We start from the raw sequence: 13,776 nt of genomic DNA, 5'->3' as shown, positions 1-13,776 counted from the left end.
CTGTTTTCTTTCTACGGTGCGTCTCGGTGGTTGAAAATCATCTTTGGACTTGTCGGTACAGATGGCTAGAGGTGACTATAGCGTAGACGCGGCGTTTTCCAAAACCCCAGGTTATCCGCGGAAGAACGTTCACGTTGAAAGTCGATAAATTCGCGGAAGTACATCCCGTCGGGCCAGGTTTTCGCGTTAAGTGCCAATGCTCAGAGCTTGGGGTCGATCCCAATTTTGAACGAAATGAATTTTAGCCCGTTCAAACCGGCGTCTTTTTTTCCCAATTTTTTCACTTCAATCGGATCATCCGACGAAAGACATTCTTTCGCTATAGCACCGATATCGTCCTCGGAAATGTGTTTTCTGAAAATATGCCTGACAAAGAATTGTGAAAATGTTCAAAAAAGAACATGGGACAATTATACGTAGGACGGCAGTGTAATAATGGAAAATTTTGCTCTTTCATTTTCACTGAGAAAAGTCAACAAGTCAATTAAGTTGCGGTAACCATAAATTCTTCGACATAAAAATGTTTTTTTTTAAATTGAAAAAAAATTATAAGGCGAAAATATTTTGCGGTAGTGATTTTCACTGTGTACACATCGTTGGAAGCGCGAATGCGGCCCTGTCGTAACAGCCGAGCGAAACGCAAACTACGTCGAAGCGCGCCACTGTTGTCAAAATCAGCTGACAGTTTGCTTACTAACAAAGATGTGATAAACGCTCCAGTCTTTGGATTGCGAATAAGTTTTATCGATTTATTCGTTTAAATCGAGACAAAGTTCAATTAAAGCAGTGGAAAATGTCCTTATTGTCCCTCGGATTATCAAGAAAACATCGAAACAAAGTGACAACCGATAGTATCAAGTGAACAAAAACAACACTTCAAGAGTTTGATAGAGTTTGGCGTCATTCCGTAATTTTTTTCTTCACTTGTATAGAAAAAAACAACTGAAAGGCCAACAGCGCGCTGTGTGTGACTGCCCTCGGACGGGTGTCGAAAAGTTTTCAGTTCCTTCACACCTGCGCAATCGTCAAGTTCGCGATTTCGAATCACAAACGTAATCGAAAAAAAAAGATTTGTTTTACATGAAACGCCAATCGGTTCGATCTGCGGGAAAGTTTGAAAAAAACTTGGCGACAGTGAGTTAAATTAGTTGCATCCGGTGTGGCCTTGTGAGTGAATAGTATCTGTGTTATCTGCGGCACTGCACAACAGGAGGGGAGAAATTGCCATAAATTTTCCCCGTTGCTCTCCTATACGTGCTCGGATGATAATCATAAATTAATGAAAGTGGATCTGGGTTAGTGCTGCTGCTGGTGGTGGTACTGCTGGAGCAAAAGAAGAAAAATTGATGAATTATGATCCGGAATAGTGTACCAAATTGAGTTTTCTGTGCGTTTGACAGTATGACTTCGACTCCGTCGCCGGAAGGCGAAGATTTTCCCGGAAGGCTGCTGCATCAGGTAAGTTGATTTGAATAATTTGGCAATTTGATCCGGGTAGAATGTAAGGGCGAGCTCCACGTGAGGCCTTGAACTTGCTTGGTAGCCTCCACCACCGATAGGTTGGTTACGGTAACACAAAGCTACTGCAGTTGGGGAATATCGATTTTCTGTCGTTCGCCTGTCCGAAAATTAAATGGGAAAAAGGGAAGCAATTATTTTGTCTTGATTCGATGAGTAATGTTGCAAATGTTGGCCACGTTCACGTCAAGTGCTGGATAGGTATCTCATAATATTTTTGCATAATTTTATCATTACGAATGAAAGGAACCAATCATTGGCGTTGGAGCGTGACGCCCGCTGACATTGATTGATGGTTTACAGAAAAGAAAAAACTTCGACCAAGTTGCAAGCATGCAACGGGTTCGTTTACACCAAATAAGTTGTTTTTCACTTTATTTCCTTGGAGAAATTTACTGTTACCACATCCTTGCTTAACACAGTGCGGCGGGCTCTGAGCTAAAATGATTAAAGGTGATTAGAATCTTAAAATTGCTTAAGCGAATCGTGTGAAAACAATTTCCAAATCTATTGTACAATGTTGATTGGACCCTTCTCTGTTTGCACAATAATTACTGAGCGGCAGGCTGATGTCGCAATTTTATTGTTACCACACCTTCATTAATGAAATCTTCTTGAACACGCAACCCGATCATGCCAATGTTTTTTTTTGTTCGTATAGGCTTTGTTGTACGCTCTGTTAGCAGTCGATTATTGAGCAAATTGCTGTGTTGTTCATTCGGTTGTCGAATGTCTGACGAACAAATGGGTTGTTCTGTTGAACTAGCGCGTTAGGCATTTCTTTACAGATTTTATTGAAGCCCGTTTCAGTTATCCACATTTTGTTTGCATAAATACACAGTGATGAGCCAATTTTGTCCTTCGAATAGCGAATAATTCCCTAGTCCCCTTCAATTCGATCGGACACACGATATCGTCATCTTGGGTAATGCCGATAGGGATAATCCCGACTATGGCACATACTGCCTCTCACGATATGGTTCTGCACGCGACGCGATCGGGACTCGCATGGCCACGAGTCGGAACACGCGCTGTTTAGCTGGAACACCGTACCTCAGTATTGAAGGCGCTGCGCTACACAGAAGTATAACGAGATATCGACAAGTGAACAATCACAGTAAGCTAGTTACCATAGCTACGAATAATCAGTTTTAGTTTTTTCGGTTTTTTCTCTATCAAATTTGTGATGTTCCTGAACACATACGTTTTAGATTTTTCTACGATCTGCTTCAGTTGGGAGTCACAAACCGTTCCAGTTGGTCTAGTAAAGAAATTTTGTGTCTCCAGAAACTTTTTTCTATGAATGCAATTGGTTTTGCCGGAATCCACCACGAAGATGGACAAGTTCGGGATTGAGCGGCTTACTAGCAAAAATTACGAAAGTGTCTACTGATGACCACAGGAATCCACCACCAGAACCTGTGACTGAACCCTGGTAAACTAAATGGAAATATTCCATCAAAATCACCACTCAAGCGAAATGAGAGATCCGGTCGTGGTACAAGTATACAGCGTGTTGAAGTTGGTGTGAAAGGTTTGGGTCACTACTGTCCGATGTCAGTGCACTTTAAGCGAATCATATTTTTTATCAGCAGAGATACGCGATTGGTAGCAAATGAGAAGATTGTCAGCAACCCTTCGAAGCCGATGGACCAGTTCCACAAGGCGATAGGGTAATGGAAGATTCTGAATCGCAGTACGTATCGGGAGAAGACCAACTGAACGAGAATTCAGATGAAAGTGGGGGTGTTGAGGGTTTCGAAACGCCTGTTTCGTCGTTCTGAAAGCATCACCAAGCAGATATTGCCAACTTGGTATAGCAAAATAACCAGTTAGGATGGAGAAATGTCTTTCTGAACCCCGATATGCCTCCGAAGGTCACCTAAGCCCGCTAAATCGCTTTACAGTTGGTGAAGGTGGTGTACTAGCTGTAACTTAACTTCGCTCATAAGTATTTCAATCTACTCAGGTCTGCTGCAAATACTGGATGTTAGCTGACCCGTATGTGCCGTCAACTGTGACACAGGGTTCTCTGATTTAGAGGTTTTCTCTCAGTTTCGGATAATCTCTGGCGTTGAATATACTATGACAGAGAGATCCTCGACTGTAGATTCCCTCCCGAAACCGACATCCCATTTTTATTTGAGCCATTTAGTTCCTTACACTAGTGTTGTCTACTGTCCGTTTCACGAGTGTCAAACCGTACTGAGGATCCGCCGAAACAATAACACTTCCTTTCCATTACGCAAGTCACTTCCTCTTGCAAGCCATAACGACACCCTTTATTCATTGTGCCATTTAAAGCCCAGCTTTGCTAGTGTGAACAGTTAAACTCCTCTGCGTAAATCGCATGAGTTAGCTTCAAATTTTGTCGCGGTCTTCCTGGATAATACCCGGTGACAAATCTATTCTACTACGACGAAGGTATCCGCGGTGATGGATTATCTCCAGACACCGATATCAAGTTTTTCTTCGAATTTGTGTTATTTGTTCGTCTATTTCGTCAATCGAATCCTTCATCCACTTGGTACTACTTGTCCATATGTTGGCGTTTTGCTACTCTCGATGGAGTCTTCATACATCCCATGGGCTCTCGATTCGACCCATGTCGGGCAAGGTATTCTAAGCACTATGGACAGCCCACTACCGGGGACTAGATCGAGTAAGATCGGGACGAAGCGGGAAGTTAAATCGCTCACGGAAACGAACATCGAGTATCGGGAGAAATCTACCGCCGGGAAATTCACAAAAGAGGGAAGATACACCGCCGTGGACTATCCGACTGTGTCATGACAAAAATGGGAGCTAATTGGCTCACGAAACAGGCATCGCTACCGAAAGAAATTCCGCTTCCAGTAGGGACTATCCGAGTAGATCGTGATATGGCTGGGAACTGAATGATTCAAGCAATTTCATGGACCAAGTGAAACTTTGAGACAGAGCAGAAAAAAAGATGTGCGACGAAAGCACAACGAGCTTCCCCCGAAGTAATACCTTGATGTAGTTCCGTGAGGAAGGAGAGCGAAAAAAGAGTAAGCAGTGTTTAGTGGTTAGGCACGAAAGTGAATTCCTAACTGCAATAAAGACAGTTTGAACTTTACTGTAATAAAAAAACACTATGGACAGAAAGAAGATGAAGCATATCCGAAACGATAAGAATACTGTCTAAAGGAAGAAGTTTTTGGAGATATTCCGATCAAGTCTGGGAATGACTGCTCTTAAAGCAGCGTTGGGGATTTCATCCAATTCGGGCACATTCTTCGCCTTGAAGCTTTCCACTATTGCTACTAGTTCCTCGTTGGAGGATCCCTTCAGTATTATCTAGCCGTGCGGTATAATTGACCATATTGTTGGATCGTGTTGCGGGACAAGCCCTTCTACGATAATCTTTAGTTTGTCCGGGAACATTTTCTGAAGCGTCACGGGAACTTTGATCTTTGCCATCGCAAATAGGGATCTTTAGGGGTGTGCGGGTTAAGGCATTATCTGATGCAGATTAGTACCGTGAGTTAATATCTCAGGTCTTTTTAAATTTTTTGGCCCGAAACTATTGAAAAAAACATTTTTTAGTTTGTTTCCTTTTAGGACAATAACATATCCAAACCCATGCGACTTGCACGACCCTATAGGTTGCCTTATCAGATCTACCATAGTTTGCAGGTGAAACTTAGGATGGCAGGTTGCTAGCGGATTGACAAAGTACCAGATCATACTGTGTGGGGTTCTGTCCCGGTTAACAATGAGGCGAACGAGATATTTGCAGATACGTCATTTAGTAGGATAACTGTCAGTTTGCTGGTTGAATTCAATTTGGTTTTTTTTTTTAAATTGAAAATCATAAAAGACTAATTAAGGTTTAAGAATGATATGAGTGTACTCGTAAGGACACCCGCTACCAATACATATGAAAAACTGGCACAATTTTTCCAAATTAAAGATCCCTATTGCAATTCCTCAAAATACGTGCAGTCTTCGCAAACTTTTCAGCTCGTGTTTGTATCCAGAAATGGACCACAAAAATTACGAAATAATGAAAGCTGTTGAAATACTGTTGCAATAGATCGTAATCCGGTCAAATACGTAACCCAATTGAACATACAATCAACTCTATATTTTTATTCCGCATCATTATTCCACTAATTGCGGCATATTGTTATATCTATTTCACAGTGTTGGCGATCGGTTATAGAGAAATCGAGGAACGTCTAACTAAGCAGCACAAGGAGAAGTCCCTGGTTGCCTTTACTAGAGAAAGCGATCTTAAAAAGAAAGTACATCTTTTTACGATAAATTTTACCGCTGTGGGAATCGTGATAAAATCATTTTCCATACAAATGCTGCTTGGCTGCGAGGCTCACCAGAAATTGAATGAATTTTTAGCATTGCTGGACAAGGCTGTTTGACTAATTTATTCGCTGACTTTGGCAGAAGGGCAAAATGGAAGCAATCTCTGAATCAAGACCAGCAGACGAGTTGATGTTTACAACTGCAAAAAGAACAGCTTCTTCTGGATATAAAACCGCAGGTCAGATCATATCGTATACAGAACGAGAGGATGAATTGAAACGTGCTGGTGTTAAGGAGTATTCAGCGAAGGAAGCATTGGCATTCATTTGTTGAAACGTTAAACATTCAGTAGTCGAGTCAATGTCATATTGTACACTTCATATCAAAAAATTCTGGAGACGCCTCTATAGTATCCTAAAGGCAATGTCTACCATAATATGCAATATGAATTCAAGGATATGAAGAGCATTGGTAGGTGAGAATGATTATAATCACTTGGTCATTCAAATTAAAAGTTATTTATAATACATAACCTAATAATTAATAATACATTCCAGATAAAACAGTAAATCCACCGGTTGCTAAGGTACCACTCCAAAGTCTTGTCGATCATACTTCTGAACGATTGAGAGCCAGCACGAACTGCTACCTTTTGTGCTTCCGAGGTGATCGACAACAATGGAGTTGTGATGGAACTAGCTACCATGCTCGTTACAAGCAAACGTTTCGCGATGAGGATGAAAACGAGGAAATTCACTCCAAAAACGAATCAAATATTTTTTCGATTTCGTTTGTACCACTTAATTTGAACGCTGATACCTCAGAAGGCGGAACGAAGATTTGCTGCAGCAATATACGTTTTAATTACGAAAGGAGAACTAAATCATACAATTACTCATACCGACAGAATATGATTCAGGCATATCTGGCAATACTGTAAAGCTCATTCTGTCCGGTGCCAAATGTAAACATATTGTGATGAGTGGACGTGATGGATTGTAGAGCAGCCGGTTACCCGTTATCGCTGTATTGCGCGCCGCAGCAAGCGTGAACGTGATCGGTCGGTAAATAGGTCGAAAAGAACAGTGTTTTATTTGAAACAAAGTCTTGGAAAAGTGATAAACTGTCGTACATACCTGCTCGGAAGCAATGCAAGCGCTGTATAAATACGGTTGAAGAGAATTGGATAAAAAAACTAGAAATATGATTAAAAAGAACCCAGCAAGGTCAATGGTACGGGAAATCATCTCAATCCAACGAGTAATGGTTAAAATCCTTAGATATAAATCGTATACGCTACGCAGAGGCGAATTCATGAATACGGTGATTGGAGAAAGCTTAAAACTCCCGAGTCGGTTGAAGCATCGACTTTATACGAATAGTTAAATCTTTTGCTTTTATGAGAATATTTTTAACCAGGATCAAAAGGTGAATCGAAGGAAGCACAGCTGACCCCCTCATGAAATGCTGGCGATCTTGCATTTTTTGTTGCTGTTCGGGACAATTCATCTCTGGCACCACTGCCGTCGAACGTTATAATTTCGGAAAGGGCAAGCACACCGAATGAGGTATTTTAGTTAAAAGATTTAGTTTTAGTATGCACATTTTTATTTTGGATCAGCTTTAGTTAGTTGAGCTAGTTCTTAGAATATATAGACTGTTCTTGAAGACCCCTGTCACATCTAATTTTCCGATTGTATATTTGAAATTCTAGCTGTTCCTTGAGTACTCTTGCTCTAAACATTGCATAGCTTTCTATACTTAATAATCTCTAGCCAATTGAATGTCGTTAAGTAGCAAAAAGACAAGATGATTGGACATTTATTCTATTGCGTTATCTAGTCCTTTTTATTATTAACTTTAGTTTAATTACGCCTGATACGATTTTTCAAAATAATCCTCTAGTATAATTGAAAATAGATATGATCGAGCGTTTTCCGGCTTTTATTTCTCATACAGATGAAATGACAAAAAAGAGGTTCTTAATTTTGCTGGGTCTTAGGAGCGTTGCTTCACGACTGTAGCTTGCTCCGTTGCGTGTTAAAGAAAATCACCTTTTTCGACGATAAGAAGTATTATAGTAGATTAGACTCGAATGTTTCTTTTTACATTCATATAACTCTCGAATTTTGACCCGAATTTTTGTTTCGTGCCAATCTTATCTTTCCATTCAATCTAAAACAGTGATGTCCTATGCTGCGTTAAGAATGCGCCTCCTGTCAAGTCCTATGGGCGTTTGCCACCAGCCATCCAGGGCTAGAAAATCCGGCAAAATATTGTCAATCTGATCGATCCGTTTTGTTCGCTGCGCTCCTTTTATTTGATAGTTGGATGCCCAATTTCGAGAACTTTCTGTAAGCAGTGTCCGTTAATGATGCTGAAGTTAAAGCTTGTTCGTTTCACTGTCGCTTCGTCCAGCAAACTTTCTTAAGCGCTAATATTCAGAACATGCTATTTTGTAACTTGTCCAACATTATTATATCATTCTCTAGAAAAAAAATCAAGGGTTTTTTTCCAATCGTTAGTCGGTGACGCATGGTCGGTTGTATCAAATGACAAGACATATACCACGTTGGAACCTCTCTCCGACTGGGCTTCATTCTATTGACCGCAATAAAAGTGAACGCCCAATCCCCGTCGTTTGCCAAGTTGTTTTTTTCACATGGTGTCAGAAGCTACAGCTTATTTTCGTTTTACACAGAGAACTATCCTGAGCTTTAAAATGGTGTAAAAACTATCGGGTTTATTCAAAGGTAAATTAGATACTGCCCCCTGGAGCACTACTGAGTTTAACTGATTTTACAGCTTTGATTCGATCAAAGAGACGATTGAAAATAACTGACATTAGGTTTGTTCCCGTGGACGCTTCTTGCTCCTCCTCCAAAGCAAGTAGGAGCAAAAAAATGTTCCTTTAGCTTCGTTTTGTTACCAGGAAGAAAAAAGGGAAGAAGAGAACACAGGGACAATTTACTCCGCTTGCTCCGGAGTCATCCTGGTACTAAAATTATTATAATACTTCTACTTTGAAATGCTTTTCTTTAAAATTTTAATTTTTACGTCAAGTTGTTATATTTTTTTGTTCCAATGTGCAAGTCTGTTATCTGTGAATCAAGTAAGGTTACCAAAATCACCCTGCTAAAACGAAGATAATCGTTGCAGAATTTGAGGGAATACTACTGTGTAGCTTCCCGCCCCGGTAATCTTATTTGTGGCAGCCCATATCAAATGTTAGCCCAGCGTGTTTACAGTCACTTCCCCACCGGCCCTTCCACAAATAAACTCTATAATCGGTCTTTCCACTCACCTTTGCCAGCCAGGAAACTCTACACGTGATATTTCGTTCCCACATCGTACATAGTACGTAATCCCCACTACAGGCGGAATCAGTTCACTCCCGACAATCACCTGCTCCGGGTCGTTCCTAAAATGGGCAATGTTTTTTCGTCTTCGAAAAAAATCCACCGATCAAACGACTCACCGGCATCTTTCTATTTTCAAGGCTGCCCTATGGGACAACGTGGAACTGTTGGAGGATCTGCTCCAGGAAGAAGCGCATCTGCTCGATTGTCTGGATTCCTGGGGACGTGCCCCGATTCATGCTGCCGCCATCACGGCCGACTCCCGGTGTCTGCCGATGCTAATCAATGCCGGTGCTAGTGTGGATGCTATCTGTGGTCCACGAGGGGATTGTAAGGTACTGGGGTTTACTGCGATAATGGACAAGTACGCAACAGTAGTTTATTATTTTTATTACCTTCCACAGAGTGCTCTCCATTTAAGTGCTGAACACGGGCACGTGCAAAATGTCCAGCAACTGTTGGATGCTGGAGCGTCCTTTATAGCGAAAGATCGGAACGGGTTGACGGCACTGGATTTGGCTGAACGTAGCGGGCACGAGGATTGTGTTGGTTTGCTGAAACAGGCGGCAGGTGAGTTGGAACTTCTTGGTTGGTGATTTATTACAGTATGATAGAGAGGAAAGAAATTTGTTATCGTCAAGGTAAACAACTGGTAACCATGGCTTGTTTTGCCGGGAAAGGTACCGGTTACTTTGATCACTAACAGATAAAGCTCGATTCAGACGATATATAAGCTTTCGTCAACGTCAACGGAACGTCCCCGCACCGTCGGGATAAGTTAAATGCGTTTCTCGTGGTGCCGTCGGTGCCGTTCACACATGCCGTACATCGTACGTTGTTGATGTGTATATTGCATTGATAGGGTTTCCAATCTATTTTGCTGTGATGTGAATAGAAAAAAAAACCAGTTTTGATTAGAATACTTCAATCGCAGCTCTGAAAGCTATTCAACTTCTATCTTTTGATGCTCAATGCAAATTTTTTAGTAAATTGGCAATAGTAGGATTAATAATATGGAAAAGATAGTCGAAAGTTGTTTTAATTGATATGTTTATTTAGATTTGAACGATATTATTATCATTAAATTTTATTACCGTAACTGGAACTATCCCTTGTAGCATAGCTCCAGTGAAATGCAATCAGGCAAATTGTTTTCAGTTTTACGGATAATATAAATAATTTTTATTGCTCAAATGAAAGGTAATGGCACCATCTATTAGCCTGATTAATAATTGTAAGCAAAACTTTTCTAAAGCAAGAGTGCCAACTATTGATACATTTTGTTTGTAAACAACGTGGACATGACCGACTTTAGAGTGACAGATTTATAAAAATGTTTTTACGAGATTAAACTATAGCGATGTAAGCTAATGACAATCCCCAGTTGGCTAAGTTCGGTGTCCTACAAACACCGTTGTCTACTTTTACAGCCACCCTTTAAATCCTCCCTTTGCATGCACCACTTTGAAGCGCATAGAAAAACAGCATAAAGTGTTCTGCGAAAAGAACAAAGCAAAAACCATCATCAAAATCCCTCAGCACAAAGCAGGCTAGAAAACAGAAAAAAGACCATCTGCGCACCACTCGTGCCGCACTGTTCCTCCACCCACACACACACGTACATCAACAAACATCATTGTTTACAGCGCGAGTTTTTTTCTTTTGTTTTGATCCGGCTACACGTGACACATCGTGCAGTGCACCTGAAGACACGCGCTCGCTCGGCTGCGGCCGACGAAGTTTTGCATGGTGGGAAACGTAACGTCGGGGTACGCGCAAGCGGTGTGGGGGGTTTCCATGACGCCATCGTCGTGTTGATGATGATTATTGATTTTTCCCCTGGCATGATTCCGCCGCTCTGACAGACGGTGTTCGGTCGGATGCTCTTTTTCGCTTGTAGTTCGCAGTTCGCACTACAGTCAATCTTGCTGTCTGATCGGATTCGGTTGTGTTGCGACGGAAGTGAAATCGTTCAGAAATTTAGTTCAAGAACTTTGATGTCAAATTAGGTTCAAGTTAATTTATGATTAGTGTCACGGTTCGGTCGGAAATGGGCCTACTGAATCAGTGAAAAAATGGATGGAACTCGTCTGGTTCAGTGCGATTAGTATTGGTCATGTCTTGGAAGTTCCGAGAGGTGCCTAAATCTGGGGCCGAGCGAGCCCTAGATGCCTGCGACTACTTTGTGGATGAGGTCATTGAACCATGGAAAATCCCAGGTAAAATTTATATTTACAATCGTCTATCCGTGAGTATGCGAACTGTTATCTCACGAATTGTGAGGTTAGGTTAGATCAAATTAACCAAATTAGTGCACATCTTTAATTGGTCACGGACGGTGGAAAAGCTGCCAACAAGTGGTAATGCCAGCGAGGAAGGGGTTATTGATTTTCTCGTCCATCGCTGCTGACACAACAGCCGACCAGGTCATTCGATGTGGTGAGCGCAAGTATTTCGGTATTACCGCACCCACCATCGACTAGTAGTTTGCAGCAGATGCTGCGGCAGTAGTCCGATTCGTGGTAATTGGTGCTATGCGATTCGGGCACATGATTCAATTATTAACGCTGCTCGCAAAAGCACTTTGGGGGCAAAAATTGCTGTAATCGAATTACACCTGCCATATGGAGAAGGAAAAAAAGAGGAGCAATGTGAACTCGAAAGATGTTACCATGGTAAATCGAGGTGACGTGTTGGTTTGGTTCGAGGAACAAAGCAGTGAAGATTCAAAGTGCAAGGACTGCTTCGATTGTTTTGGTCTTTTCGAAGCAATTTGAACAGTTTTGTGGTGTTGATTGCTCATAGTCAAATTTGAAGACACGATGTTTATGTACAAATGTAGAGCAAAAGGTTTGTCCTAGTATCTAATTATTGCTCTCAGTTTTTCCTCGAATTAAAAAAATGGTCTGCAATCCAAATGAAACAAAGTAAGCAAGTACAAGATTGTTGTTCTTATTTGCTTCACCAATATTCACACTTTAAATGTCAAACCAATCAAATGCTCCCGATCCGTTGGTTGTTTTACAACGAAGCATCCGCAACCACATTTTAACATGTATCGATTACCGGTGCAGGGAACGGAACGTCTGATACATATATTATTGCCAAACGGAACTAATCACTATTCCGCAATGCTTCATTGAACCCAATCGTAGTGGCAGGCGCAGTCGGCAGTCAACCGCGAAACCGCTCCATTTGCTGACGCTTCTCGTAAGCCACAAGACTACACTCAATTGAACTTTTTCAATTTGAACCAGGTATCATTCGACGTCTAGGTACTGGGTATTTAATACAAAGGTGAACACGATGGAATTAATGCAATAGCGGTTAGGCTTTTGGTGGCGTCTTCTGGGAAGCAAGTGTTACTCAAGTCGGTGCCGTTCGATTGGGTCAGAAATGCGGAAATTCGAGATCGCTAGATTTTTTTGAGTTTTAATGTTACATGGAAAATACGTCTTTTTTCAATTTAATTATTATTTTAGTCTCTTGCATCACCTGAGGACTAACGGGCTGCAGATATGTTGAAGGCTGTCGAACAAGCCGAAAAAGGACACTACATTTATCGGCTATTCTGGAAGTACGATGAGTTCCAACTTCCGTAAAGTAAACCTATGGCTTTACAGCGGTTCGTCTTAAAAAGGATCCCGAGTTGGTAGCAATACTCGGAACGAAAATCGAAGACTACCTAGAATAGGGTTATGATCGCAAGCTGATGGAAGCCGAATTTGCAGTAGCAAGGCACCAAATATGGTATCTTTCCGGTCTTCAATCCGAACAAGTCGGGGATGGTGCGCATCGTTTGGGATGGAGCGGCTAAAACCAATGGCGTGTCATTAAATTCGAGGACCTGGACCGGACCAGGTAACATCCTTCTTATCAGTACCAGTGTAATGCCAGTGATCACGTTCGGGACTTGTTCTCCAAGTTGCCCCCAATACGTCAAAAACGAAAACGCTGAGAAGCACGGTGGGCAGTACCCGAAGGCAGCTAATGTAATTTTGGATGATATGCCAACGAGTACGGAGACAAAGTGTTACGTTTGCACATTATGGTTAAGACAATATGCTGATTGAGTTAAAGTATAAAATTAAATTATGGTTCATTGAGGTAATTATTATAAGCGTGCACGGCATACCCGACAGAAGGAGGTGTGCGAACAAAAACGCTCGCTTGACAAGCAAACATTTGACTGGCAACTAAGGGTGCTTACAGAGTGGTGGCGAGAAGCTGAGCGGGGGCTGGTACTGACAGTAGGTTGCGAGATGCGAAAAACCTGCTTGCAGCATATCAAATGGAGTCTGTCAGAGTAAAAGCAAGCAGTCGGCGCCGATCCGCTCGGCTTTCACTCTGCTATCATCCCTGTGGTTTGCAGCAAGCAGGTTTCTCGCATTCTAATGTCAGCATCAGCGCCAGCTCAGCTTCTCGCTGCCACTCTGTAAGCACCCTAAGAACGGACGTGGGCTAAAAACGCCAAAAAAAGGAAAAAAGAAAGAAAAAAGTGCGCGTGGTACGTGAGGTTCTTTTTTTACGTCGTCATCGGCGCTTGTCGGAGCTATTTTTGTGGAAGAATTTTCGGCGTCCTTTTTGCAGTGATCTGCCCCTAGTTCAGTTT

The 13,776-nt window shown here is 41.8% G+C and overlaps 1 protein-coding gene across 2 annotated transcripts in view; it reads left to right on the top strand.

Annotated features, from left to right (window-relative positions):
• The first annotated feature begins 696 nt into the window (after positions 1–696).
• LOC131688944 (leucine-rich repeat serine/threonine-protein kinase 1) overlaps positions 697–13,776 on the top strand; it is a 38,720-nt gene continuing 25,640 nt past the window's right edge. Inside the window, exons 1-3 of one of the 2 annotated variants that reach the window (XM_058973593.1) lie at positions 697–1,458; positions 9,305–9,499; positions 9,569–9,734. In XM_058973593.1, the coding sequence (XP_058829576.1) occupies positions 1,402–1,458; positions 9,305–9,499; positions 9,569–9,734 (418 nt within the window). In that variant the 5' untranslated portion in view covers positions 697–1,401. Of the gene's footprint in view, positions 1,459–9,304; positions 9,500–9,568; positions 9,735–11,070; positions 11,384–13,776 lie in introns of those variants that run through there. The other variant, XM_058973603.1, reaches the window with a different exon arrangement.

This window comes from Topomyia yanbarensis, chromosome 1 (genome assembly GCF_030247195.1).
Source record: "Topomyia yanbarensis strain Yona2022 chromosome 1, ASM3024719v1, whole genome shotgun sequence".
Taxonomy (NCBI): Eukaryota; Metazoa; Arthropoda; class Insecta; order Diptera; family Culicidae; genus Topomyia; species Topomyia yanbarensis.
This window is presented reverse-complemented; position numbering and strand designations above follow the sequence as displayed.